Raw genomic sequence first — 24,318 nt, 5'->3', positions numbered from 1 at the left:
CCTCCCGCCCTCTGACGCGGCTCCGATCTCGCCGTGAGCGGAGGAAGGGAGGCGCATGCGCAGTAGCGGCCACGTGCGGGCGCGGCCGGCGGGGCCGGTTGCTGCTCCCTGCTCCGTGTTCCCTGCTCCCTGCTCCCGGGGGCCCCGGGGCGGCTCGCTCTGAGGCGTCACGGCCATCGCCACAGCCGTTGCCCGCCCTCCTCTTCCCTTCCTCCCCGCCTCCCTCCCTCCCTCGAGCTGTAGCGGTCTCGCGGGGCCGCGTGGAGCCCGGAGCGCCTCCGCGCCGCCCTGCGCGCCGCCATGGGGCTCACGAAGCAGTACCTGCGCTATGGGCCGGCTGCGCTCTTCGGGCTCGTGGGCAGCGCTCGGGGAAACGCGGCCTTCGTGGCGCTGCGTGGCGAGCGGGGCCGCTGCGTGGCCGTGCCGGCCTGCGAGCACGTCTTCGTGTGGGACACGCGGAAAGGCGAGAAGGTGAGAGCTGGCAAGCGCTGCTGCGAGGAGTGGGCCAGGTAGGGCTGCAGCAGAAGCTGTGCCTCACTTGGCGGCATTTTGCCCAGGAAGTGAGGCTTCTGATGTGACCCCTGTGCCTAGGAGAGCCTGGGAGCTGCAGCACTGCAGGCTTTGGCCTGGCTTTGCCTCCTGCCAGGTCCTGAAATCCTAAATTCTCCTGTCAGATACCATCTGTTTTCAGGATTTACTTTGGCGGTTGCCAGAGTGGCCAGACTAGCAGCGTGATGTTTTGGGGGTGGTTTTATAGTTCCCAGGCTCTTTTGTGGTCAGTGGAAAAGCAGATCTGTCCTGTGCCTGAAAAGAGGAGGCCAAGTGGGAGGGGGTGGGTCAGTGAGAAGCTTGCAGGCTTTTGAGCAAAGGTTCTTGCTCTCTTGACAGTTAAAATGTGAACAAGAAAGCTTCTGACTTATAGAAGCCATGCTAGACCTTTGTTCCTGTTTCCTGTTTGGTTATGAGAAATTACTTCTCGTCTAGCTGCTCTTCTTGTAAAATGGAACTTGCTACATTTTATTTAGCACTGGGATCTGGGAAATGAGCTTATAGGCAGCAGAAGCTTTCAGTGGGGAGTGCACTAGATGGGCAGAATATATTCTTTTTGCTGTGTGTGTCCAGTTCTGATATGTTATTTATCACCACGATACAAGTTTCATTTCCTTAAAATTGCAGGTCCTTATCCTTAAAGGTCTCAAGCATGAGGTCAGTTGTCTCTGCCCTTCTCCAGATGGGTTACACTTAGCGGTAGGGTATGAAGATGGATCAATCCGTGTCTTCAGCCTCGTAAGTGGAGAAGCAAATGTCACCTTCAATGGACACAAGGCTGCAGTGACAGCCCTGAAGTACGACCACCTAGGGGGCCGCCTGGTGTCTGGCTCAAAGGTGAGAGTTTAACATGAAGTGCAAGAATGTCATTTAAATCAGTCATTGCTAATGTTCAAATTTTGGGAAGGAAGCTGTCGTAGTATATTGAGCCTAGAGAGGTGGACATTTTGCAGAGACGGATACTGCTCTGTTGGAAACACCTTATCTGTTGCAGGACACAGATGTCATTGTGTGGGATGTCATCAATGAGAGCGGTTTGTACCGACTGAAAGGGCACAAGGATGCGGTCACGCAAGTCCTGTTCCTGAAGAGGAACCTGCTGGTTACCAGGTGAGCCAGGCCGTATATATTTTTTTCAGGCCCACAGTTCTTACTGTGCTTGTCTTTTTTCAAAAGCGTGATCTTGGCTATATGAGACCTGTACTGTAATACTATAATAGAATAATGGTATTTCTGACTCACTAGCATCTTAAAATATTATTTTGGCACATCCGTGTATTTAGTAAGTCTGGTGCCTGCATCCAGGTATTTTGCTTAAAAGGGAAACGGCTGTACCAGAAAGTATAGTTTGAGTTGGTTTGGCATTTTTCTAGCACTTAAAATTTTTGTAGTGATAAATAATAGCAATATGGTGAATAACAGCAATATATTTATTTTGTGTGTGACCATTTTTACTGTTTATCTGGAAAAATTAAGTAGGTTAATCTTCTATGTGTAACGTGCAGTTCACTCAGTAACGTAAAAGACAAATTGCTACCTATAATAGTAATTATACGAAGTAATTAAAAGATGATAAATTCTTTTTTTAATTAGATACCCCTTGGGAGTTGACTGTGTCTCTTTTTTTAATTATCAGTTGACATGAGTTAGTTATGCTCAAATATCTTTCAGTAATTGGTTATTAATATGTCAATTAAAAGTTTAATAGAAAAGTGCATCTGATCTGCTCAGGATAAAACTAGAAAACTTTTTTTTTTTGATGTAATGGAAAAAACAATCTTTTAGTGGACTGGTAAATGGTCCATGTTTTCTAATACAATTTCAAGTCTTTTGAGACCAGCGTTAGAAATGTTTCTCAAATCTCAACAGCTAAGCTGAGATACATATTGCTTTTGCATCCTTTTATTAACAAAGTGGAGAAATCATAATATTCTGGAGGTGCAAAATTTACCTTCCTTATTTCAGTTTTTTTTCAAGAAACAGACCTCATTCTACTGTGAGGATAATAGTGTGTGTTTTGCCTGAGCAACTCCTTGAGAGCTCTCCTCTGTGTACAGAATTTTTTGTCTGACTCTGTACGATTAACAAGTACCTTTGACTCCTTTGTGATGAAATGTAACAAAAAAGAGAGGTATTACCAATAAATATTACTTTTGATCAGATTTTTTTTTGTCCTGAGTGAACTTAATAAAAGAACACCAATTATTTCAATTTACTTGATAATTTCACTTAGTTGAAGTTTATTAGAGAAATAAGTGTTAATTATCATAGGGTATACAGAAAGGACCTGAATGCCTTCAAGTAACTGCTCTCTGGAACTCTTGTAGTATTTGGGTAGCAAAATAGCCAGGAATATATATTCAAAGGAGGGTTGACCTTATGGCAACTTAAAAAAAAAAAACAAAAAAAAAACCAAAAAAAAAACAGTAAAACAGCTCTTATTTTGCATTAGCTGTATGGAGCAACTCCGTATCTTTGTCCAAAATGAATGCAGCTTCTTCTCATGTATACTGATATGCAAGGTGTGTAGAAATGGGTTGATGTACAGGTTGCGGTAGCTCTCATTAGTTCAGAGGCAGCTTTGGGATTTGACCAACATTTTGTGCTTATTATTCTCATTTAAAATAAGATACAAAAGAGGCCTTGTGAGACCATAACTTGGTGTTGGACCCAGGGGATAAAGCACTTTTTAATGATTTGCCTATTACCCTTTTCTTTTGGAGTATTTCCATATTGTGTATTTATGCTTATGCAGCTTGCGAAATTTGATGTGTTCTTCACCTGAGCAGACCATCTGTGATATGTTGCAGCATGTTTTAGACTATTACATGTCCTCTAGTGGCATTCCCTCATATCCTAAGTGCTGATTTTTTTTTCCCCCTCCTTCAGTGGCAAAGATGCAATGGTGAAATGGTGGGACTTGGATACCCATCACTGCTTCAAAACTCTGGTTGGACACCGTACAGAGGTAAAGAGAATGTGAGGGCTTTGGATTGTCTGTCATAGCTTGCTTTGTGCTTACCGATGTATTTTTTGCTTACTTATTACTCTTTAAGGGTGAGCAATTGAGAGCTCTCCAGCATTCCCAGGAACTTTCATATCTATGCACAAGTTGGTGATTCCAAGGCAGATGTCATTGGTGGAGGTCCTATCTGGATATTCTTCTCACTCAGTTCAATTTAAATAAATCTATCAAAGTCTTTTTTGTTTGTTTGTTTGTTGGGTTTTTTTTTTCTGGTATTGTTAAGATAGGGGAAGCAGCTGTGTACCATTTCCTCAAATTGTGCCTCTGGATAGGTCTGGGGACTGGCTTTGGTGTCAGAGGAGAAACGTCTGATCACTGGGACTGCTGACAGTGAGCTGAGAGTGTGGGATATCACTTATATCCAAGAGGTAAGACTGTTTCCTCTGTAATCCCTCATAATTTTTGCTTTGCTTTGGACCAATATGGGATGGGAACACATCACATCTTCATGACTTTCTGGGAAACAGAGATAAGAGTCTTTGCTGTTTGAAAGTCTATAAGATGCTATTAGGGGAGACTTTGCCGTTTTCTGTAGTTTTTTAGCCTGCAAGTGAAGCTGCAGGCACTGTGAGACAAGGTTTCCAGAGCATTCTTCGGTCTTCTTGCTAGTTTACAGATAGAAAAGACACTTCTGTGAGTGGAGAAAAGGGTTTGGTGCTTACGGGCATGGTGTAGGCCACTCTTGTTTTGCAGTGTAGACTACCTATGGGCATGGCCAAGCCCATTCTTTTGTTGCAGTGTAGCCTAACCACTTGTTCTTTCAGTGAAATAAAGTGTGAGTGGATCATGTAAGAACTGGAACACCCTAGGTCTTGTGCTTTAAGGTGTTCCTTATGTGTGTGGGGTTTTTTTTTTTTTTTCTGGTCCAGGAACAGATCAAAGACCCTGATGAACCAGAATCCAAGAAAAGCAAAGGGTCATCACTTGGAGCAGATGAAAATACCGAAGAAGATGAGACTCTAGAGCTGGATGAGAGTCCTGAGGATGTAAGCTCATTTTTCCACACTGGCCGTGGATTGACATATCTAAATCCATTTGCACAGTGCCCCTTGCAAAGCTAGCAGGGCATTGAAAGCTGTTCTCATGCTGCTGCTCTGTGTTGAGCTTATGCCCTGAGTGTCATATTTAGTATATTAGCAAAGATATGCTGGTTCTGTCTTGCTTTTTAACACTTTCCTCAGCAGTGGTTGCTTCTCCATCTGCTTACAAAACATCAGCGCAATACATGTGCTGAAACATGTGCAGATGTTTTTATTACCCACTGAAAGCTTTATTTTTGTCCTCTGCTTGGGGAGTCTAGTAGGTCTTTAAAGTTTGACGGTGTTACTAAATAGCTGTTTGATAACTGGTCAGTTCAGTGCCCATGCCCATTTTTGCAGTTCAGTAACAGAAAGTGAAAGGTCAGAGGGGCACCACTGCTATGTCACTCACCCTCGCACACACGCACACAATGGTTAAGGTTGGAAGGGACCTCTAGAGATCATCTAGTCCAACCCCCATGATCAAGCACTAAAGCACTACGTGTGGAATCATAGCCTGTAGTGGGAAGCCATTTCTATTGTGCTGGTGGTAGAGATTTCCTTGAGTATCTCCTTCTAGGGAAGATTTCTGAATCCCCTTACATTTCAGGCTCCTTTGTAATTATGGTGAATACTTGATGTTATTAAATACTTTACCCCACTTCTATTTTCAAATGATTTCTGTCCCTTTAATTGCCTGTTTAAAAGTCTTTGTTCTCCACCTTGCTTCTGCCTCCTCTCACAGCACAACTAAGTTCTGTTGCCATTGTAGTGTTCAAATTCAGTCATGTCTTTTATGTGGTTCTGGTTTATCACTTTGCTGACAATCTTAGTTCATAGTAATTGTTTTTCAGCTAAAATGCAAGAAACATAAGGAGGTAAACCTGCAGGTCATGTAAATGCTTACTGCTCTACCAGGCCCTTGTATGTTTATTTATCAGCACACTTCTCAGTTTGCCTAAGATCTCTTTATCTTCCAGACCAATGTTCTCGTTTTCCCTATAGCGTCTCCTAACTTGCAGCAAAGTTGGATCCATCATGCGAGAAGGGAGAGACCGAGTAGTCACTCTAGCCGCGGACCAAACAGGCAAAATTTTGGCTTGCCATGTAAGTAATGGAGGGCCCTGCTAGTGAATCACAGAGATATCTGTAAGAGACCAGTTAATCTCTGCAAGGGCCAGCCTATGACTGTTTGCCTTGTTTCTAGGGAACAGATGCTGTGTTGGAAGTGTTCTCTGTTCTTTCTGAAGAGGAAGTCCAAAAGAAATTGGAAAAGAAAACAAAGAAAGCAAAGAAAAAAGCGAAGTAAGCAGTCTTAATGGCCTATAGGCTTCTCGGTGTTTATATGCTATCTGTGCCTTGAGAACTGTCAGGAAGCCCCTCAAGTATCACTGATACAGGGGTTGGACTGCCATTGGTCATCTTGTATCTGGGAGCTGCTGCATTATTGGGGCACTGTTCCTGTGCATTCTTGGTTCTTGTTTGATTAACTCTTCTCTGGTCCTAGAGACTGTAAGGAAATACTTTTCATTCTCAGTCTTATCCCTGCAAAAAAACCCTCATGTGCAAAGGAATGGCTAGAAAATGCATTTTTGCAGAGCCATTCACTTACGTTTGATCTTTATGTTTACTGTACTTGCTGCTTGAATTAAGTACCTGATAGGACGTTCAGATATGGGAGATTCATGTGAAAAATCAGAGTGAACTTGACACCTTCTGGTCCTCTTTCAAAGCAGGCAAGGATACCAGTGAGAGCTTTACTACATGGCTAATTTGTATTAATTTGCTCTCTGGGTATTTTGGCACTTAACAGATGTCTCCAACAGCTCTCTGGATCCGGTCTGGAACTCAAGCATGGGCCCGGTAATTCCAGAGCTGTACTTTGGCAGCAACTGAGAACTTCTGGAGATAGAAGGGTGGTGCGAGATGAGCAGAGCATGATGATCCCAGTTGAACATGGCTTTCTGCTGTTTTTTTTTTTTTTTTTTTTTTTTTTTTGTATCCGTCTTTATGATGGGACTTTGTCAAGTGACTTTGTGCAATTCAGTTCCAGAAGAGGAACTTGTCCAGTTTGTCTTATGCGGACAGTTTGTCTTTGACTATTCTGCAAATGGGCATGAGCTTTTGTCTCATGCAGGCAGGACTGCTAGATAAAGGGGCAGTTAATTTCAGCAGGCTAAGTGTTGTCGTTATATTAATATCCATACTTCTGTTAGTTTATGGTGGCTGTGCCGTGTTATTTGAATCTGCCCCCTTAATTGATGTTTCTAGGCAGAAATCTGAAGAACAACCTGAAGGGACTGTGGAGCTGAGCCTGCAGGAGGAGATTCAGCGGGTTGCTAACGTCAGAGCTTCTGCTAAAATCAAGTGAGTGGAAAAGCCTGCTGTAGAAGCTGGACTGTGGTTATGCAGCTGCTTAGGAAGGGCTTAGGAACAGCTTGTTGCAGGGGGAAGATTCTCTCTGTGAGAGCTGTTCAGCTCAGAGCTGGAGAGAGGCCTGCCATGAGCTGCTACTCCAGCCGCACTTCCACAGGCAGTGCTGTTACATAATGGCTTAGCGTACACTTGCTTGCTCCCTCCCCCTTGCTGTTTGATTTCTCCTAAATTTTGTCCTAACTACGGCTCTGATTTTGTTTAATCAAACAGGTCATTTGACTTGACTCTCTTTCCAAAAGGAGAGCTGAAGATTGTATTGCTGCTCCAGAACAACATCATTGAGTCATATAACCTGAACCTGTCAGCGCAAGTCCCACAGGCTGTCCGTACATCTAAGATAACCATTGGAGGCCACCGCAGTGATGTCAGGACGTTGGCTTTTAGCTCTGACAACATTGCCATTCTCTCAGCAGCTGCAGAGTCTGTAAAGATTTGGAACAGGTCTGCGATCTCCTTGTGTCAGTCTCCACATTTTATGTATGACCATTTCCTATGTGTGACCAGAATTCAGGGGTGCTTTGTTCTCAGTGATAAGGAAGACTGAATGATAGATAAATATAAAATACTCAGTGTAGGAATACCTGCAATGTACTCCTCTCTTTTTCCGCTCCTTCCTGGATATGGAAACTGAGAAGCCAGAGAACTAAAACTGTGCAATTAACTCATGGAATTTCATGCTGTAAAACAACACTCAGGCTAAGTTTAGTGGCAGGCACAGAAGAACAAATCACTGAAGACATAACAATATGTTTTAGGGGTTTTGTTTCCCTCTTTAAGATTTGATCAATCTGTATACATACCTGAGGGGAGAATGTAAAGAAGAGGAGACCAAACTCTTCATAGTGGTGGCCAGTGACAGGACAAGGAGTAATGACAAGGTGGCCAGTGACAGGACAAGGAGTATAAATTAAAACACAGGAAGTTCCATCTCCACATGAGGAAGAACTTCTTTACTGTGATGGTAATAGAGCCCTGGAACAGGCTGCCCAGGGTGAGTTGTGGAGTTTCCTTCTCTGGAGGTCTTTGAAACCTGGCTAAATGCCACCCTGTGCTGTCTCTGCTTGAGCAAGAAGGTTGGACTAGGTGATCTCTAGGGGTCCCTTCCAAGCACAACTGTTTGGTGGTTCTATACCAACTGTTAGGCTAAGCAGTAGCTACGGCCTGTTCTTTAGGGAGCATTTGTGTTTCTTACCATATGCTCTAAGGCATCTAGTCTTGAACTGGGTGGACTCCTATTTTGATTTGATGTTCTCCCAGAGTTTCCTGAGTGCTGCTGATTCCAAGCTCTGTTTCATTTGGGAGTGCTATCTCAAAATTGCTCCCTCCTCTCCAGAATGGGAAGAATTACAGTTTGATAACAGTGGCTCTGTCCTTGCTTACAATGACAATGTCAGGAGTACTATGTGATGATAGCCTATTTTTGTGGAAAATGTCAGTAATAATGCTTTAGCATTTAGAGTGGCCTGCTGGTCTGTGGGCTGGCAGTGCTGTACCTTCTGGCCCCAGATGAAAAGAAAGAGGAGAGACTGCTTTGAAAGATATTTCTGGATCATGTCACACAAATGGGCCAGGATTTTTATGTAATGAGAGATTCTGGACTCTGTTTGCAGATCAACCTTACAGTGCATCCGAACAATGGAATGTGATTATGCGCTATGCTCACTCTTTGTGCCTGGAGATCGGCAGGTCATTGTTGGCACTAAGGTAAATCGTGTCCTTTCTGCAGCTCCAGAATATGCCCAAGTATGTTCTGAAAATGTCACTAAGCCAGCCTTACTGAAAATGCATTACACCTTCTGTTCTGGAGCAATCTGTTTTAGCGATAAAAATCTCTGACAGTATCTGTTATGTTACTGGGCCCTTAGTGTACTTTCTATAGCTTGAGCAAGACAGATGAGTGGAGCTTTGCGTAGTCTCTGATATAGATGAGGAGTTTAGCCTGTTGTGGCTGTTCGAGAGATAGGCAGCAGGGGTGCTTACCTGCTAGGAGCTGTCAAGGTTTGGAGGGGCAGAGACTGGTGCTGACCAGAAGTGACTCCTATGTAGAGCTGCAAATGCAGCAGGGGCTCAACCTGGCTCTCAGCAGAGCTCTGCTGCAGTTCTTCCTGTGAGTTGGCAGTCTGGGAGGGTTCCCTCTGAGCTCTCCTCTGCCCTTGGAGCTGACTGTTGCAATACAAATGGCTGCGTTGTCATTGTGGGAGTCTCATCTTTGCTAGCTCAGACCTTTGGTCTCTGGACTCTGCTTTGAGCTTTTCTTTTTGCCATTTGTGAGAGGGTTGTAGCATGAGGCTCAGGTGTGTTTGCAGATCTGATTAACATTCCCGAAGCAGTTCAGGATTGTGCAGTGAAAGTCAAGAGGCTGATTTGTCTCTGATATCTTTCTCCCAGACAGGGAAGTTGCAGCTGTATGACCTGGCTTCTGGAAGTCTGATGGAGACACTGGCAGCTCATGATGGGGCAGTGTGGTCCATTGCTCTTTCACCAGACCAGGTAACTCATCCAGCTTTCTAAGTATGACCTCTTGCATTTTCCTGTAGTGTTGTGTTTGTGCTGCTGATGAGAGTATGGGAACCTCCCTGCTCCTGGGAGGCAGAAGGTGCAGCTGGTACTATTTAAGATAAATGCAGAAGTGGATATCTGCACAAGTTCAAAATATTTCTCTGCTCTTATGTGGCACATCACAGTGAACCACTAGGCTGAGAGTTGCTGTCCTCAACACCCGCTGTGATTTTTGAATGATTGAGAGCACTCAGACTTCCACAACAGTGTGTGTGTGTGTGTGTGTTATAGCTGTAGAGACCTCCAGCCTTTTGTAATCCGTTGCAGTGCCTCATTATTCTCCTTGTTAAATTTTCTGCTTGAAACTAGCTCACCAAGCTAGTTTCAGCTTGCTGAGCTTTAACTCAAACTCATTAGAACTGTTGGTACCTTTGTTGGATTAAAAATTTGGTTAGCATAGTGTTTCTTGTTCGCCTTGCACTGTTGTCCAGTGCAACCAAATCGCTCTCCCTATCTATCCGATATGGTGGTTGAACTCGTGTGTGTGTCCCAGCAGGATGTGTTTTCCAGACTCGTAATTGTTTCTGTGACCTTTTAAAGTAAGCACCATCTTTTTTTGCCTAGTGGACCCTGGAGGAGGATGTGTTGTAGAAAGTTTAGCAGTACCAAGTGCACCATTACCTTTTGAATCCAGTCAAGCACTTATTTAGCTCTTTGATTATAGGTCTGCAGTGAGAACATGTAGTCAGCTAATAATCCACTGTGTCCCCTTCCAAAGGCAATTTTTGGGCTTCCCAGTGGAGGGTTTGTGTCTGTGGCTTTTAAGGTTGTTGACCCATAAGCACATAAATTAACTTTTTTCTCTCTGTCCATTTTCGTCAGGTGGCTTGGATAACTTAAGTGCTATTATAGAGAAATCATTTTCTTGGTTACTTTTCCAGTCATCCTTGCGTTGCCTGTAGGCTTCCTTTTATCTTTAGCTTTCTCCCATATCACAGATAAAATCTGTAAGCAGCGCAATGTCAATTTATTAGGTATTTTTCATTTAAAATGCACTTTTGAGATTTGTTAGCATTGTCTTTTATGCATATCATATGTGCTCTGCTCAAAATGTAGTGCAAGAGCAAGTGGTATGCCTTGCATAAGCAACACTATAACTCCATTAGCAACTGCAAGTTTAATCCTAAAGGATAATAAGTGAAGTTAATTTTCCATAAACTCATGTGAATTGATACTCGGTGTGTCCCCTTGGTCTGAGAAAATCCACAGTTGCCTCTTCCTTCCTTGCACGACTATTCTTGCAGTTACCAGTCCTACCTATTTATTCTTTCTGAGTTACGGTGTTATATTATTTTCCTCCAAGATTTCCCCCTGTATTTCAATAATTGCTGAGAGTTAACATTCATGATTTCGAGAACCCCAGAGGATCTGAAACACTGATTTAGAAGTGTCTGACATGTTAAGGCTGTCAAAAAGCAGCTACCTGAGTTTTTGGAGCAGTGTTTCATCACTTGGTGATGTGACTATGGTGCATTGCTTTCCTTAGTCGTAACAGATAAGAAATGCTTCCTGAACCCACACACTTTGAGTGTTGCTCACAAGTAGTAGTAAAGATGAATAATAATAATAAAGACTTTATATTTCTGTTTCACATACTGTGTGAATCTGTGTGATTCAAAGTAGCCTGTCTGTAGAGATCTGCTTTTGTCTTTTTATTTCCTTCATCACTTTATCTCCAGTACCAGAGTCTGGTTCGTATTCGTTGCTATCACCATCCTCTTCTGTTTGTTAATGAACCTTTCTTATTTTTGTTAGGTGGTCATGTTGTGCTAGAAGTTGCAGTGTTGTTTTTTTAGTGGAATCAAAACCCTAGCTACTAGTAACCTACTGGGATTCACTTATTCCACCAATTAAAACATATTGGACAGTTTCATGCTTGTTCTTGGCACAAGAATTCTTGTCTGAGATGTGGTTCCTTTAGCAGGCTGCTCTTGTTGGGTGGTGGTAAGATGTGTGTGATCCAGGAGCAATGAGGATGTCAGCTTACCACTAAACATATGCACTACATTGCCTGCAGCTGAGATGACTGCTTTCAGTTGCAAAGTTTCAGCCCAGATGCATTTGGAGTCTTAGACTCCGACCTGCCTCTCAAATTCACCTTCTGAAATTGATGTGGCTCTTGCTTAACCCCTAGGCAGTGCGTGCTGCAAGCAGAGTATGTGCTCCTTGTGATGTTCTTCTAAACATTAATGCTGTGGGAATATAGAGCATTTCCAAAACCTCCTCGCACGTTGGCTTTTCCTCGAGTGTGAGATTTTTCTGGGCTATAGTGAAATGTGTTTTTGGTTTTATTTTAATTTTAAATGCTTATTCTCTGCAGCATGGCTTTGTGACAGGAGGTGCTGATAAATGTGTCAAGTTCTGGGAGTTTGAGCTTGTGAAGGATGAAAGCAGCATTCAAAAAAGGTGAGAAAAAAACTTTCTATGCTGCATTTAGCTGCAGTAATCTTTCTCTTTAATGAATAGTTTGGCCTTTGCTGTGCATTGTAAGAAATGCCCATGGCATGTGCATGGAACTTGAAGAGGAAAGTTCCAAGAGGAAACTTCAGAGTTATTTTGTAAAGATCTGAGTTTAGTTGAAAAAGGAGTCTTGTTACAGACTTTAACCTTCCTTCTGTGTGTGTTTAGCCTCTAATCACAGGCAGGGCATCCAGATCATTAAGCACTGGATTAAGCAGTGAGATCTATTAGCCTTCAGGGTCATGCAGTTTTCTGATCCTTTTTTGTTCAATTCCTAATGGAATGGAGATGCTGCATATTAGAGTAAGCTTGTGTTCCCAGAGTGCAAGAGCAGGGGAGGAGTGAACACAAGTTCATGCCTCTTTCTGTCTTTTAACTACTAAAGAAAAATGATTTTATTTTTTGTCTTTGCCAGGCTCTCTATGAAACAGATGCGCATCTTGCAGCTGGATGAAGATGTTCTCTGTGTGCGGTACAGCCCCAACCAGAAGTTGCTGGCTGTCTCTTTACTAGATTGCACTGTGAAAATTTTCTACACTGACACACTCAAGGTATGTAGCCAGATGGACTGTGATACTTTGCAGAGAGTGATGTAATTGCAACCTGAAAGTGCCCACTTATTCCAAAACACTAAACAGAATCAGAGAGGCGAGCATCCCATTTCAGGTGCCCGTTTGTTAACAAACGTGACAGAAGCAGGGTTGGCCTGTGCTGGGGAGGAAATCTGTGTTTGATCCGGAAAGCATTGAGAAACTGCAGGTGGCAAGGCCCACCCTAGGCCTGCAGGCATGATGGTATTTCAAAGCTGTGTGGCATTTTGAGAGTGGGGGCACATGGGTGTCACATATGGCTCTTAAATGGGGCATAGCAGAGGCAAAACTCAGGGAAGAGAACCTTCCTTTTGAGCAGTGTGAGTTGTGCACTGTGTCACTTGTGTGTGTGTCACTTTGAGCAGTGATCTTGTGACTTGTGTACGAGCACGTGAAAACAAAGGAATGACACAAGACAGAGCAGCACAGTTAGATACGCTGATGAACGACACCGAGGTCACTCAGCTTGAGTACTTCCAGCCCAGTCTCAGTTCTGCCATCGTGGCCCTGCTGCTATCCACCTGCAGGGCGAGAGGGTGTTGGAGAGGAAGGACAGTGCTGCTGAGGCAGAGGAAGACTAGCCTCGTATTCAAGGTTTTCACAAGTCTGCCCAGTGTGGTCTGACTGAGATGCTTTTCTCTCCTTCAGTTTTTCCTTTCCTTGTATGGACACAAGCTGCCAGTGCTGTGCATGGACATTTCCTATGTAAGTACTGTTAAGACTGCAGGTGGAATTATGGTAGTGTTGATGACCGTGAGAACCATTTGTTAGGTTGCACCTCTAGGATGGTGCTTTCTTATCACCTTCTTGCTATTCACTTAACAGTGAGTGCTTTCTTAATGAGACTAGGCAAACCCGTCATGATGCCACAATCCTATGCTTGCTGGAAAGGATCACAGAATGGGGGTTGTGGCAGGAGTGACCAAGTTATTTTATGAGGAGTATAAACTGTCATAATCCTGGCTCATTTTATGATCTTTGCTAAAGATCTGGTCTTTGCTAAACTTATTGTCCAGACTCTTACTGCCTTAGTTGTGTTTGAATCACTTTTTTGGTGGGAGCAGTACTGAGAGGGAGTGATGTCTTCATGCCTGTTCATTCCTGGCCTGTCTTGATCTGAGATGTAGCTTCTGGGAAGGCAGAAATGTCAAGCTTTTTGCTAAGGTCTTAAATACCTACAGAAGCTCAAAGAAGAGCAAGGGTGCTGTTTGGGTGCTGTACCAGTATCACAAACATATGCAACCCTGCTGAAAAGATGGCCTCTGCAGCATGCTTTCCTGATCCTTTTTCCAAGTATCTGTCCACTTAGTGTGGTTAGTTACTGGTTCAGCCATGACTTCTGCAACTGCTTGTAGACTGTCACACCCTTCCTCTCTCCACCTTGCTCTCTAGGATGGGACTCTTATCGCCACTGGCTCTGCTGACAGGAATGTGAAAATTTGGGGATTGGACTTTGGAGACTGTCACCGTTCTCTCTTTGCTCACGACGACAGGTCAGTCAATTCCTACAGCATCTCTGGCCTGTGGCCAAGTTTCCATACAAATGCTTATGACCCTTATGACACAAAAGTGACCCTTTTGTCCACTGTGGAGTACAGGGAAGTTGCTAGGCAGACTGTCATTAGTCACAGGAAGTTCTCCAGGTGGGTGAATTTAAGCTCTGGCTAGTTTGGTTTTGTGGTGCCCTATATATATATGTATTTATTTATTTATATATATATATATATATTAGCACTGAGCTTGTGAGCTAGGCTTTTCAGGGATCATCTTAGGCAGTGTGCCACATGCATAGAGGTTGCAAGGGCTCTCTGGAAGTGCTGAACCCACAGGTTTTTTCTGCTTAACAGCAGCAGCTACACTGGGTGCTTCTGCTCTGCAGCAGCGTCAGGTGCTGCTTGACCCAGGCTAGATACCCCAGTACAAGGACATGTCCATGCTGTGTAGCAAATCTAGCAGAGGGCCACAGAGATGATTAAGAGACTGAAACTGTCTGAACTGACTGAAACTGACTGAAAGAGACTGAATCTGTCATATGAGGAGAGGCAGAGACACCTGGGGTTGTTTAGCCTCTAGAAGAGAAGACTTGGGGTGAGGTTTGGTGTTTATAGGTCCCTGATGGGAGATTGTAAAGAAAATGGAGTCATGCTCCTTTCAGTGGTATCAAGTGGAAGGATAGGAAGCAATGGGCACAAATTGAAATGCAAGAAATGCTATTTAGAGAGAAAAAATAAATTACAGTGAGAGGGGTTAAGCACTGCAGCAGGTTGCCCAGAGAGCATGTGAAGTCACGATATTTGGAGATATTCCGACTCCAGCTGGTTGCGCAGAATGTTGCCCTTCTCCAGCTGACCCTGCTTTGAGCAGGTGCATTGGACTAGATGATCTCTAAAAGTCCCTTCTGACCTCAACTGTTCTGTGATTCTGTGAACTCTTTCTAGGATAATATGGTGGCAACTGGGACTACAGTGAATGTTGGTGTCGGGGGAATTTTTTTAGAGATAACTGGTGATAAGAGCTATGAGATAGAGATCTGTGGGGCACTCAGCTGTCTGTGTCTAACATGCATGGGTTAGGACCCTTTCTCCCCAACTTTCTTTTTCCCCTCCCCAGTGTGATGCATCTCCAGTTTGTTGCCAAATCCCATCTCTTCTTCACTGCTGGGAAGGACAACAAGATTAAGCAGTGGGATGCAGATAAATTTGAGCACATCCAGACGTTGGAGGTAGGAGGTTTTGGAGGTCGTTAAAAAGAGGCATTATCCCAATGTGAGCTGCTCTTCTCTCGGAACTGGGAGCTGGATTTTCATGTCTTATTTCCTCTCCCTACCATGCAGGGACATCACCAAGAGGTGTGGTGCTTGGCACTCAGTCCTAATGGAGACTATGTGGTTTCAGCATCCCATGACAAGTCCTTGCGCCTCTGGGAAAGAACGAGAGAGCCCCTCATACTGGAAGAGGAAAGGGAGATGGTGAGTGTTGCATTCTTCCTGCCCAAAGATAGCTGTTGCTCAACAGGGTATCTTGTTACCCAAAAGGGTGTCCTCTTGGGTGCAGTTTGTCTTGTTTGTCCCTTTTTCAAGTGTGAGAGATCTATGCTATGTCAGTAGCGTGTCTTGGAGCTCGGGGATGCTGGAAGAGGCCCCTCCTTCTTGCTTTGCAAAGGCTAGTGAACTCAAAGATTTGATTGGGATAGGCTTTGTAGGTCTCTAGTTCAATGTCCTCTTCCAGTGCTAGACCATCCTTGAGATGTAAAAGTGTCCCCCTCCTCTATATGTCCAATTGGAAATTCTCTTCCAGCAATTGTCTTTTGACTCATCTTTTTATTTCCATGGTATTTTTTCAGAGGAGTCTGACTGTCACCCTATCTTAAAACATTTCTCAAACCATACTGGGAGAAGAATGTAGCTGTATGTGGTGGGGCAGGAATAGATGAGAAACTTGCAAGAAATAGTTTTGACCCAGCCCTTCTGCAGAGCACTGAGGTGACCAATAGGCAGCATCTTAATGTCCAGTAGTTGGTGTACTAGCAATGAGGGAGGTCACAGGAGATGAGAGACAATGTCTTCCTGATGTGTATTTTGGTGCAACTTCCAATAGCAAGGTGGACATGAATTCATTGGCAGTGAATTACTAATAGGGCCCCATTAACATGAGAGATGCCTGACAGGGCTCTTTCATCTTACAGGTTAGAGTAATCCTCAGACTTTCCTAGGTTTGTTTCTTCTGTGTTGCATTCCAGGTGGTAAGGTCTGTTTCTGAATTGCTTTTCTTTCAGTCTCAGCTTTGTGAACTGTGTGGACTGCTGCTGTATCCTGAGTGGTGACACTAATTTCTGTCCTAGAAAACAACAGATTTCTCTATGCAGGGAAACAGGGATGAGCAAACATTTTTCACTTGCACTGTTGGCCTGTGATGGTTTGTCCCGACTTCTGTGCTGGGCTGCAAGGTTCTGCAGTTAGTCTGTGAAGGAAGCCACACACACCTTGCTCAATCACTCTGTAGCAGACTTTTAGTTTTGCTTGCTGCTTGCCCACCTGTGTTAACATATTGTGTTTTCCTTCATTACAGCAAAGAGAAGCTGAATATGAGGAGAGTGTGGCAAAGGAAGAGCAGCCTGTGGTGAGTAACACCATCTTGATGGGTGTCCATCTGTATTGAGTAATTCTGTGAGAAACATAGAAGAGTTGTCAGAGGGGACTGGTAATGCCCTTTCTTTGTGAGGTGCATTGTGAAAAGTGCTGGTGAAACTGTGTTCCCTCAGGTGATTCCAGTGCTACTGACAATCTGATGTGGTTTTGGAGAATGTTCAGGGCTGGCCAGACTGCTACACAGTAACCGGAAATTCTTAAGCCCTACTGTCCAGCTGGTGGTTGTGTGTGCACAGCTGATGTCTGCAGCAACTTTCTAGCAAAGACTGGTTGCCTTTAGACAGCTGCTTGCAGGTTAAGTGCGATAGGTGTGAAGCCTGGTCCACCCAGCTCAGATGCTTGGGTTGTATTGCCAACAATAGATCTGACAAATGATCAGAGCTGACTCTGATCAGCTCACTCAGCCCTGAGGTTGAGCAAAGGCTGTGCAAAGGCCCTGACTTTCAGAGCTTAGCATTAGCTCAATACCTCTATTCTGAAAAGAGCTTTGCATCTGAGAAGTCATGTATTTCTCCAGAGAAGTGAGTTCAGCCTATGGGGTTGATATTTTCTTTAGCAGGGAGTGTGATGGAATATGCTGTATCAGCCCCTTGGCTGACTGAAGGAAGGAGCTACAGACTCTCTCTTTTGTAGGTGGCTGGAGAGACACAAGGAGAGACAGGGCTAGCAGGAAAGAAAACTATTGAAACGATCAAAGCGGTAAGTTTGTGTGGGTCCCCCAATGTTGCTTTTTGCCTTGTCAATCTGTCAAGATGGGAGAGTCACAGGGCTTGAGCAGCAGTTTGCAGAGAAGTGCCTTGTGCCATTGTGTAAGGACAGCAACTAAAAGAAGCTGCTGTTTGAGACGAAAAGGTGCAGATGCAGATCCAGCTGCCAGAGCAGGTTGTCCTGCACCCTGGCCAATGGGAGATATCTCTCTAGGGGACAAAGCATGAGTTTCTGTTGATAGTCAGGCTGCAGGTTTTTTTGCCTGCTGCATGTGGGACAGGCAGGCCTGATCCTGCCAGTGCTTGCTGGAGGGATAGTACAATGTCAAGGCAGCATGTGAAACTGCAGCAGAACATTGTTGCAGAGCTGCTGGAGGGGATTGCAGGTGGTACTTGACTCCTTTAAGACACTACAGGACTATCCAGAATAGCAGTAATGTCTGGAACAAAGGTTATCTTTTTGAGCAAGATGTGTCTGTGATGCTGCACATCAGCCCATGTTCTTTCTCCTTCATTGGTTTATTTGGACTTGAAATTTGCTTCTTTTTTTTTTTTTTGCTTACTGTTGGTGACTGATGTACCTGTCATGTACCACACAGGCTGAACGGATCATGGAAGCTATTGAACTGTACAGAGAAGAGATGGCAAAACTCAAGGAGCACAAGGCCATATGCAAAGCTGCAGGAAAAGAGGTAAAAGACAGGAATTTGTCACACCGGAAGCATGTATCTTGACAGCTCTGTCATTTTGGCAGAAAGTCCTAGCACACACATAAAATCAGGAAATAGAAAATAAGAAGTGGAGGAAAATGAGTTAAACTTGCATGTTTGAGAACTAGGTTTATCTTGTAGCTGCAATTGAAGCCTTCTTTGAAGTCCTGCAGAGGATAGAAATGTGGGAATCTGAGAATTTTTTATTTGATTTTTTTTTTTTTTGATTTTTTTCCTCTGATTTTTTTCTTTGATTAGAAACTATCTTCTACTGTGGGTTAACATTTTCTCTGGGAATATGTGTTTGTACACATGTATATGTATGTGCCTCCTTTTAATCCATTTTTTGTCTTCAGGTTCCCCTTCCTGTTAATCCCATCCTCCGTGCCTATGGAAATATTACCGTAAGTGGAATGCGTAGGCCACAGGCTCCAGCTGTCTATTTTCATTTGCTGGCTGAACCAAAATACTGGGTTGTGCTGGGGAGGGAGGATTAGTTTAGATCAGCCTGAAAGGAAAATTTTACTCTCTTATAAAATGAACACATTTAGATATATTTTTTTCATCTTGCATGTGTGTAATAAAAGTACTTTTTTGCACATATACAGTACAATAAAAGTACTTTTTGCACATAACAGGGTTTGGTGGCCTTGATGTTATCATGTGCACACTGAGCTGGCAGTTACTGTATTTTCTCAGGGTATAAGAAAATAGGGAATAGGGGTTCAGGCCCTTCTGGTGACAAATGTATCTCCCTCTTGCCAGGAGGGTGCAGTTACCTTGCTACATTGCATTTCAGTGGAGTGGTGACATCTTACACGAAATACTTGAACATCTGTTGAAATCGTGACTTGAGAATCCATTTCACTGTGTCCCCCTCACCCCTGCCCACCTGCGTGGCATCTGTAACCACAGAATCAGAGCTGTTCTCTCCCTTCTTCTGTGGCTATGGGTAGTTTTAACTGCAAGTTGAAGAGATAGAGGAGGGATAAATACAATGCCATGATTTAATAGTTAAGCACTTTGAGGAGTGGGTGAGGTTAGATTCAGTTTCCTTATACGGAGAAGAATGTTGCAATGTGAGATGAAACTGCCTTTTGGTTTCCTTCTAACGGCTTCCCAGATCTGTATCCTGTGATAAAAAAAGTACCTACAGCAGATAAACAACAGTAGCAGGAATTAAATCTGTAGGAATTGAGTTTGTGTAAAGTTTTGTACATACAATTTAGCAGTTTTACCAAATTTTTATCCAGTTTGTACAAGACTTAAACCACTAAGTATGAGATAATTTAGCTAATTGTATGTAGTTAAGCTTTCACAATAATCTTCACCATTCAGAGTATCAACAGACTGGGATTATGGTCTGTGGAGGGAGAATGAGAACTTCCCAGACTGGCAGCTATTGGGAGCTGAAGAGATTTCCACTTTATCTGTTACATTCAGACTGATCAATCACAAGATGTGATTGCCTGTGTTTAATTGGATGAAATGGATCATAAAATACATGTTTTTCTTGGAATGTTTTTTAATATGCAGAGCTGATGTCTTCCTTCTCTTACAGCCTTCTGCATATGTGCTAGAAGTTTTCAAGAAGGTCAAGTCAAGGTGAGTCAAAAGAGCCTTGCTGCTGAACAGGTTTGTGTCTGACCATTGGATTGCTGTGACTGATGCGAAGTGGGGTCCTGGTGTGGATTTTGCTGCCGAGCATGGGGAATGCAGGAGAAATGAGTTACTGTGTCTGGCAGCCTTTCTGGGGAATGTGCAGTTGGGGAATAAAAATGGTTCCTTTCATGGGCAGTGCTGGATGAAGCTTGCATATGACTACATTGAAGGGAGAGAACAGCTCTGGTTCTGTGGTTACAGATGCCATGCAGGTGGGCAGGGGTGAGGGGGACACAGTGAAATGGATTTTCAAGTCACTATTTCAATGGATGAACAGGTATTTTGTATAAGATGTCACCACTCCACTGAAATGCAATGTTGACTGCTTGGAGGTGCACATGTACATGAAGAGCAGCTTGAGGATACTAGGGTGGGAAGGTGGTTTATGTGCCTGCTCCCTGTGCCAGAAGGTGTTTGCATGGACTGTAGTCTGTGAGGGTGCACTTCCTTTGCCTGTAGGTAGTCATAGACCAGCAGTGGGATTCAGCAGAGCCTTTGTATGAGAAACTTCTTGCACCATTCCCCTCTCCCTGCTTTTTTCTTAGTGAGCTGGAAGAGTCTCTCCTGGTACTGCCTTTCTCCTATGTCCCTGATCTCCTCAGGCTCTTCAGTGAACACATTCATCTGGGCTCAGAGGTGGAACTCCTGTGCCGAGCTCTCATCTTCCTTCTCAAGTGAGTCTTGCACCAAGCAAATCTGCTAGTTTTACTGCTAGCAGAACATGGGCCTCAGGAAGCTCTAACAGGGCTTTGGTCATAGTGGGTTGCTCTTCCCCTCTTGCTGATATGTGTCATGAGCTCACTTTGTGTCAGTTCTGTGACAGAGGTAGTCCTTTCTCCTGAGCTGTCAGTCAGCACTTTAGGACACTACAGAGTTGGGGAATGTTCCCTATTCTTGCAGCTGCAAGGACTCTGTTGCTTTCCATGAACACTCATAGAAGTGTGTTAGAAAATGTGTTTTTCTCATCTATTTCTGGCATTAAAGCTCTTGAGACCTTTCCCTTGGTGTGTTAAAGAGAAATTTCATGAAATAGCTTTTTCAACTGAATCTCTCCATACCTGTTAAATCTGTATAGAAAAATTAAGAAAAAATCCTATTTTTAGAAAATAGAGGCTCAGAAGAGTGACTGATTGTCTGCCACTAAGAACAACATAGCTGCATATATCATAACTCACTGTCTGCTGTGTTTTTAGGATACATTTTGGGCAGATCACAAGCAACCATATGCTGGTGAGTGTGATAGAGAATTTGAAGAAAACCACCATCTCCAGAGTCAGTGAGGCCCGGGTGAGTGTCACAGTCTCTCCTTTTCCAGTTTCTTCAATAACAGGATGTGCCGATGGATGGGGTTGTGAATTGTCCATGGTGCTCTTTGGAAAAGATGTTAGGGGTCTGAGCTCATCTCACTTTCTTCCTTTACAAATAAAGTCTGTCTGTCTTCTTATTTTCCTGCTGTGATGAACCACTGCCGTGATTCTGCTATCACACACACACGCACTCCACTTTTGGTTTTCAGGACAGAAATGTGCGAAACAGAGGCACTATTCTGGGTTCTGGTTGTTCCCCCTGTTAAGATAGAGCTTGCATTTAAATAATACTGCATTATTTAAGTCTGTGGGATGGTCTTGATTTCATAGTCTCTCAGTAGAGAGTGGACACAGTGTCTCCTATTCCAGGCGTCCTCTGCCTCCTAACAAGCTTGAGACAGGTCAAACAGTGTGGTGGTGGTTTCTCTCTACAGGATGTGTTGGGATTCAACATGGCAGGTCTCCAGTACCTGAAGAGGGAGATTGAGGCCAAAGATGAGGTGAAATTTTTTGCTGATGCTACTGACCGTTTTGAGGAGAAGAGGAGGAAGAGGAAGAAGAAGGAGAAGATGGTTCTTGCAGTGGTTTAGCATTTGCTGCCCATAACCCACACTGAGATGGATTCATGTAGCCTCTATGCTGGCTGTGGAACTGCTTTTGTGGCTGACTGTCTGTGATGATGCCCAGTGACTGGGCTGAAGGCTGGCTTGTCCCCTTGTCGAATAACTCACCTTTCACCAGGGAACAGTGCCAACCGGGAATGAATTTTTCTAGTGACATGAACTCTCTATGGTCTGTTGTATATGAAAGTATTTGAGCTGTTTCTGGGGTGGTTGCCATGTTTCAAAATGCTTTATGAGCATATTGAGGAATATAGCATTTTATCCTGCTATTTCTCTCTAGTACAACCTCAGCTGCCTGGCTGTGATGGTCAGTTCTCATAGCCTTTTTTTTGTTTTGTTGTTTTTTCCAGGAAATAAAATCTGTGGGTACAAATTAAAGGGTTGCAGTCAAAGATCGTGGTATTTTGTACAGCTGGCAGACTGAATGCTTGGGAAGCATTGTATTTGCACTCTCCTTCTTGCAGTTCACCAGATGTTTTACAATATTGGTACAATGTTGTACATGTCCTGTGTCAGATAAAGGTTTATTTTTATGAGCCGGTGGGGAGGGAGTGATGAAAGTGAAGAAGTCTCTGCTGCTTGTTCGTTTGTAGCATGTGTTTTTTTAATGGTTATCATAAGGTTCATGAATGTGGTAGAGACTGCTTCCATGTACTTTGGAAAAAACAGTTACATACTGGACTTATGGGTCTGACTTGGATACTCAAAGCTGGATTTCTTTCTAGCTTGAGCTTCAACTGGATTTTTATAGCATCTCAGTTATTGACTGAGATGCTATAAACCTTGCCTACCTTATGTTTTCTATTATTAACAATTATGCACAAGGTAAGCAGTTCTGTTAACAGTTCTTTCTCTGCCAGTCTTTGATAGCTCCTCAGATTGAATAACTACATCTCTTAAAAAACGCTTGCTGCTAGTAAATAACCTTTTTGGGAATAATGGTTCACTTGTTCCTTTCCTGAGTAATTTAGATCAGCAGTTCATGCTCCAGTTACAGGAGATGGGAATTGGACATTTTTACAAATAGTCATCTTCATATAGTTCTGCCAGTTGTTCCCAGGTATAATTGCATGTTTGTTTAGTTGTGGATGGGGTTTTGGATCAAGCAGTTACATTCAAACATGTTTCCATCCTGACAGTTATTAAACTATTCATTTGCTGTTTCCAAAGGAGATAGTTATAAGAGAAGTCACTGTGGTGTGAGGAAGAGGATGCATTGTGTAGTCGTAGGATGATGAAGTGTTGGTAACTGCAGTTGGCATCTTGTTTCCATGACAGCTTCTGTTGAAATGAGCTGGACAGTTAGTAACGCAAGGATGAAGAGTGTTCACCCAGTGAAGAAGTGCGAGGTTCGTGATACCAATTGCATCTTCTGCAGTGATGACTGAGGAGAGGGATACCAAAAGCAGGTACCTAAAGGGAAACACTGACTCTCTATCTCCTTATGATGTGCTCTGTTTTTTTTACATTGATGCCAGAAGAGCTTATCCTGGAGCTTAGATAAGGAGCTGCTCTGAAAACCCCAGGAGAAAAGGTATGGCCAAAGGTACACTTGAACTCAAGAACTAATGACGATTCCATAGATAGTGTCAGAGAATAGTGATCTAGGACAGAGTCATCTCATGATGACAGATTCTTTCCTCTGATCTATGACATTGGAGGAGATAGAATTCCTTAACCAGCTTCTCTGTTTCCTGTCACTGGGACTCTAGAAGAATCCTTGGAAGTAGTCCAAGGATTACACTTTGGAGGGTGATTGTCCTTGCTGTAGGTACTGACAAGGGCTTCCCTCCTGAACTTTCCTGCTCATTCTGTGATTTGTATCACTTGTGACCTACCAGCAACTGTGATGTACTTGAATGCTGAGAAAGTATAACTGAGAGGCCTGATGTAGAACTACTGACTATCTGTAGAAAGCAGTGAAAAGCATTAGGGCAGGAATCAGCACAGTTAGTAGCAAAATCATTAGTACTGGACAATCCCAGATCAAGTTTGGCGCTGCTTCCTATGGTTTCTTCCAGAAGGTAAGTAAAGTTAAAATCATGTTTACAGTTGTGTGTCTGTTTCAGCATTTTCCTGAGCTGCCCTTCAAACTTGGTTAATAGGCCAAATCTTCTGACTCAAAGGAAAATCTGAGGGATGACACAGTTATGTCTAGCAGTGCAGTGTAGTGCACTGATCCTCATCGTCTACTCAGTGGTGAGATTCTGTCTGGACTGCTGTTTCCAGTTCTGAGCTCCCCAGTATAAGAGGGACATGGATCTACTGGAGTGAGTCTAGCATAGACTCATGATTAGAGGTCTGGAGCATTTCCTCTATGAGGAAAGACAGAGAGCTGGGGCAGTTTAACCTAGCTGAGCAGTTTAACCTAGCTGAGCAAGTCTGAGCAGTGATCTTACTAGTGTGTACAAATACCCTAAAGGAGAGCCAAGAGGATGGGCCAGGCTATTTTCAATGGTGGCCAGCAAGAAATGAGACAACGGGCCCAAGAAGGATATGCCTGAATGTGCAGAAAAGCTTCTTT

General features: G+C 43.6%; 1 protein-coding gene across 1 annotated transcript; it reads left to right on the top strand.

Moving 5' to 3' along the window:
- Positions 1-277: 277 nt before the first annotated feature.
- On the top strand, positions 278-24,155 carry WDR3 (WD repeat domain 3). Its single transcript, XM_026054336.1, has 26 exons — positions 278-471; positions 1,177-1,386; positions 1,544-1,659; positions 3,439-3,517; positions 3,847-3,942; positions 4,444-4,560; positions 5,599-5,700; positions 5,801-5,898; positions 6,865-6,960; positions 7,240-7,470; positions 8,640-8,733; positions 9,418-9,519; positions 11,909-11,994; positions 12,464-12,599; positions 13,287-13,343; positions 14,031-14,131; positions 15,249-15,360; positions 15,472-15,606; positions 16,706-16,756; positions 17,419-17,484; positions 18,092-18,184; positions 18,559-18,606; positions 19,764-19,807; positions 20,410-20,538; positions 21,058-21,151; positions 21,606-24,155. The coding sequence occupies exons 1-26, from the start codon at positions 301-303 to the stop codon at positions 21,759-21,761; spliced, it is 2,820 nt and encodes a 939-aa protein (XP_025910121.1). The 5' UTR covers positions 278-300; the 3' UTR covers positions 21,762-24,155.
- Positions 24,156-24,318: the final 163 nt, after the last annotated feature.

The sequence above is a fragment of the Nothoprocta perdicaria genome, unplaced genomic scaffold (assembly GCF_003342845.1).
Source record: "Nothoprocta perdicaria isolate Ctin4 unplaced genomic scaffold, notPer1 scaffold_120, whole genome shotgun sequence".
In the NCBI taxonomy this organism is placed as follows: Eukaryota; Metazoa; Chordata; class Aves; order Tinamiformes; family Tinamidae; genus Nothoprocta; species Nothoprocta perdicaria.
This window is presented reverse-complemented; position numbering and strand designations above follow the sequence as displayed.